The 3,175-nt window shown below is 53.9% G+C and overlaps 1 protein-coding gene across 1 annotated transcript; it reads left to right on the top strand.

Annotated features, from left to right (window-relative positions):
• Positions 453–2,552, top strand: LOC8078245 (probable acyl-activating enzyme 1, peroxisomal). The gene is made up of 2 exons (XM_002438271.2): positions 453–726; positions 906–2,552. Exons 1-2 carry the CDS (start codon positions 511–513, stop codon positions 2,427–2,429), a joined length of 1,740 nt encoding a protein of 579 aa, XP_002438316.1. The 5' UTR covers positions 453–510; the 3' UTR covers positions 2,430–2,552.

The following is a 3,175-nucleotide window of genomic DNA, read 5'->3' as shown; positions in this document are numbered from 1 at the left end:
ATCTGATTTAGCAATTCTCTGCACTAGCCACCAAGGGTTTAGCATATACCGAGAACCACAGGTTAGCACCAATGGATAGCTCAATTCAACAAAAAAGGTTTGTAATAAAAGTTAGGCCTTGTTTAGTTTCTAACTTTTTCAATATTCTTTATTGCATCAAATCTTGCAGTATATGCATGGAGCATTAAATATAGATAAAAATAACTAATTGTACAGTTTACCTGTAATTTACAAGGCGAATCTTTTGATTCTAGTTAGTTCATGTTTGAACAATAATTGTCAAATACAAATAAAAATACTATAATAGCCAATTTTAAATTTTTTTTTGCGAACTAAACAAGGTCTTAGGGAGCAAATACCTACTCCAATATCTGTGGACAGAAAAATAGGAGAGGTCATCATCCATTGGCAACGGACAGAGATGGAGCAGCAAGTACAAACCGTCAGCTGTCGTGCCATTTGTTGTCCCAAGTCTGCTTTGGTCTGGACTCTGGAAACGCCTTCACGGCGATGGAAGGCACCGTGCTATGCACCGCCAACCACGCGCCCCTCACGCCCATCAGCTTCCTTGAGCGCTCAGCTCTGGTTTACCCCGACCGACCAGCCATCGTGTCCTCTGGCCTCGGCAGCGCCAGCGCGCCGGTGAAATCCTGGCGGGAGACACGGCGGCGCTGCCTGCGCCTCGCCGCCGCTCTCGCTGCACTCGGCGTTGCAGCGCACGACGTGGTAACTTGGAGACTGAAGCTTTTATCCTTCCCTGTAGCCATTTCTACCTCCATTCTGACATTTACCTTTAACAAGTATAATATAAACAAACTTGGCATTAAGTTTAAGAAATTGACGAGTTCAGGTACTAGCATCATAATATGTGACGACTGTGGACTGCTTTTTTTTTTTGGGTACAGGTCGCTGTGTTCGCACAAAATGTTCCAGCGATGTGCGAGCTCCACTTTGGCATCCCGATGGCCGGGGCGGTCATCTGCGCGCTCAACTCCCGCCTGGACGCGACCATGGCGTCTGTCCTGCTGCAGCACTCGGAGGCCAAGGTCATCTTCGTCGACTACGCTCTCCTTGACGTTGCAAAAAAAGCTCTCAGCCTCGTGTCCAAGACCGGAGCTAAACCTCCCCTTGTAGTGTTAATCAAAGAGCTTCTCAACGAATCATCACCACCTGATGATGGATCTCAAGCTTTCCATCACTACGAGTATGAGGCTCTCATCAGCAAAGATGGGTCGCCGGACTTCCGAATCCGGTGGCCGGCGGACGAGAACGAGCCGCTAGCCCTAAACTACACGTCAGGGACGACGTCCAGGCCCAAGGGCGTCGTGTACACGCACCGTGGCGCCTACCTGAACAGCATCGCGACGGTGATCATGAACGAGATGGCGGTGGGCACGCCGCCGGTGTACCTGTGGACCGTGCCCATGTTCCACTGCAACGGCTGGTGCCTCGTGTGGGGCGTCGCGGCGACGGGCGGGACCAACGTCTGCCTGCGCAAGGTCACCGCGGCCGCCGTCTTCGACGGCATCGCGCGGCACCGCGTCACCCACATGGGCGGCGCGCCGACGGTGCTGAGCATGATCGTGAACGCCACCGCGGAGGAGCGCAGGCCGCTGCCGCTTCCCAGTCGCAGAGAGCGGCCGGTGATCGTCAAGGCCGGCGGAGCGCCGCCGCCGCCGCAGGTTCTGCTGAGGATGGAGGCGCTCGGGTTCCTCGTCATCCACGGGTACGGGATGACGGAGACGTACGGCCCGGCGACGTTCTGCGCGTGGAAGCCCGAGTGGGACGCGCTGCCGCCGGAGCAGCGGGCGAGCCTCAGGGCACGGCAGGGGCTCCACCACCTGGGGCTGGAGGTGGACGTCAAGGACCCCGTGACGATGCGCAGCGTGCCGGCGGACGGGCGCACCATGGGGGAGATCATGCTCCGCGGCAACACGGTGACGAGCGGCTACTACAAGGACGCTGCGGCGACGGCGGAGGCACTGGCCGGCGGATGGCTCCGGTCTGGGGACCTAGCAGTCAGGCACCGCGACGGGTACGTCAAGATCATGGACCGTTCCAAGGACATCATCATCTCCGGCGGGGAAAACATCAGCACCATCGAGGTGGAGGCGGCGCTCTTCGCGCACCCGGCGGTGGCCGAGGCAGCCGTCGTGGCGAGGCCGGACGAGTACTGGGGCGAGACGCCGTGCGCGTTCGTCACACTAAGGGATGGCACCGACGCCGTTGGCGAGGAGGACGTGATCGCCTTCTGCCGCGCCAGGCTTCCGCGCTACATGGTACCCCGCACGGTGGTGTTCGTGCCGGAGCTGCCCAAGACGGCGACGGGGAAGGTGCAGAAGGTTCTTCTGCGAAACCAGGCTAAAGCCATGGGCTCCAAATCCAAACTGCAGAGGGGAGGACCAGAGCAGACGACGAGCAAGCTATGAAGTCTGGATTTGATCAACCTCAGCAGCTATGCATGTATCTGTGATGTTTTCCACTACTAGTCACCGACATGATATTCTCACATCCGTTAAATTAAAACATAAGAAAATGTCTCGCACTTTATTGAATTGTCCCTAAATTACACTAGTAGAATCAGGCTCGTAGCTGACGCCCCTTTTTTATACCACAGGCGGTTCCAGTTAAGACGCGTTTGTAGTATAAATAGAGCGGTGTCAGAGATCCCAGCCGCCTGTGCAAACTGATTATCACAGGCGGTTGGCTTAAGCAAACCGCCTGTGTAAATGCTAAGTCAACCGCCTGTGATAATCAGTTTGCACAAGCGGTCGACTTAAGCCAACCGCCAGTGTAAAAGGAGCATTTACACTGGCGGTCTGTGCAAAATATTTTTACATACGGTTGGCTTAAGCAACCGCAGACGGTTGGCTTAAGCAACCGCCTGTGGTATCTCTGTATAAATACTCATTCTTCCTCCCCGACCAGAACAGTATCTCGCACGCACCTTCCATTGGGGACAATTTTAGAGGTTTAGATTTCTCAAAATACAAGGGGAGAGGTTTTGATCTTCATTTTTGGAAAGAGGTTGCTAAAAAAGGTTAGTTTATGTCCATATTGCCTCAATTTTCATTCTAGCTCAATCTGAGCCACTTTTTGGATCTAGGGTTTCACCAGAAGAATAGCTAGCTTATTGTCTTTATTTGTTGATATGGTTAGATGGGGTTGATTAATA

Source organism: Sorghum bicolor, chromosome 10 (genome assembly GCF_000003195.3).
Source record: "Sorghum bicolor cultivar BTx623 chromosome 10, Sorghum_bicolor_NCBIv3, whole genome shotgun sequence".
NCBI lineage: Eukaryota > Viridiplantae > Streptophyta > Magnoliopsida > Poales > Poaceae > Sorghum > Sorghum bicolor.
The sequence above is the reverse complement of the archived record's forward strand: the minus strand, read 5'-3'. Positions and strand labels throughout refer to the sequence as shown.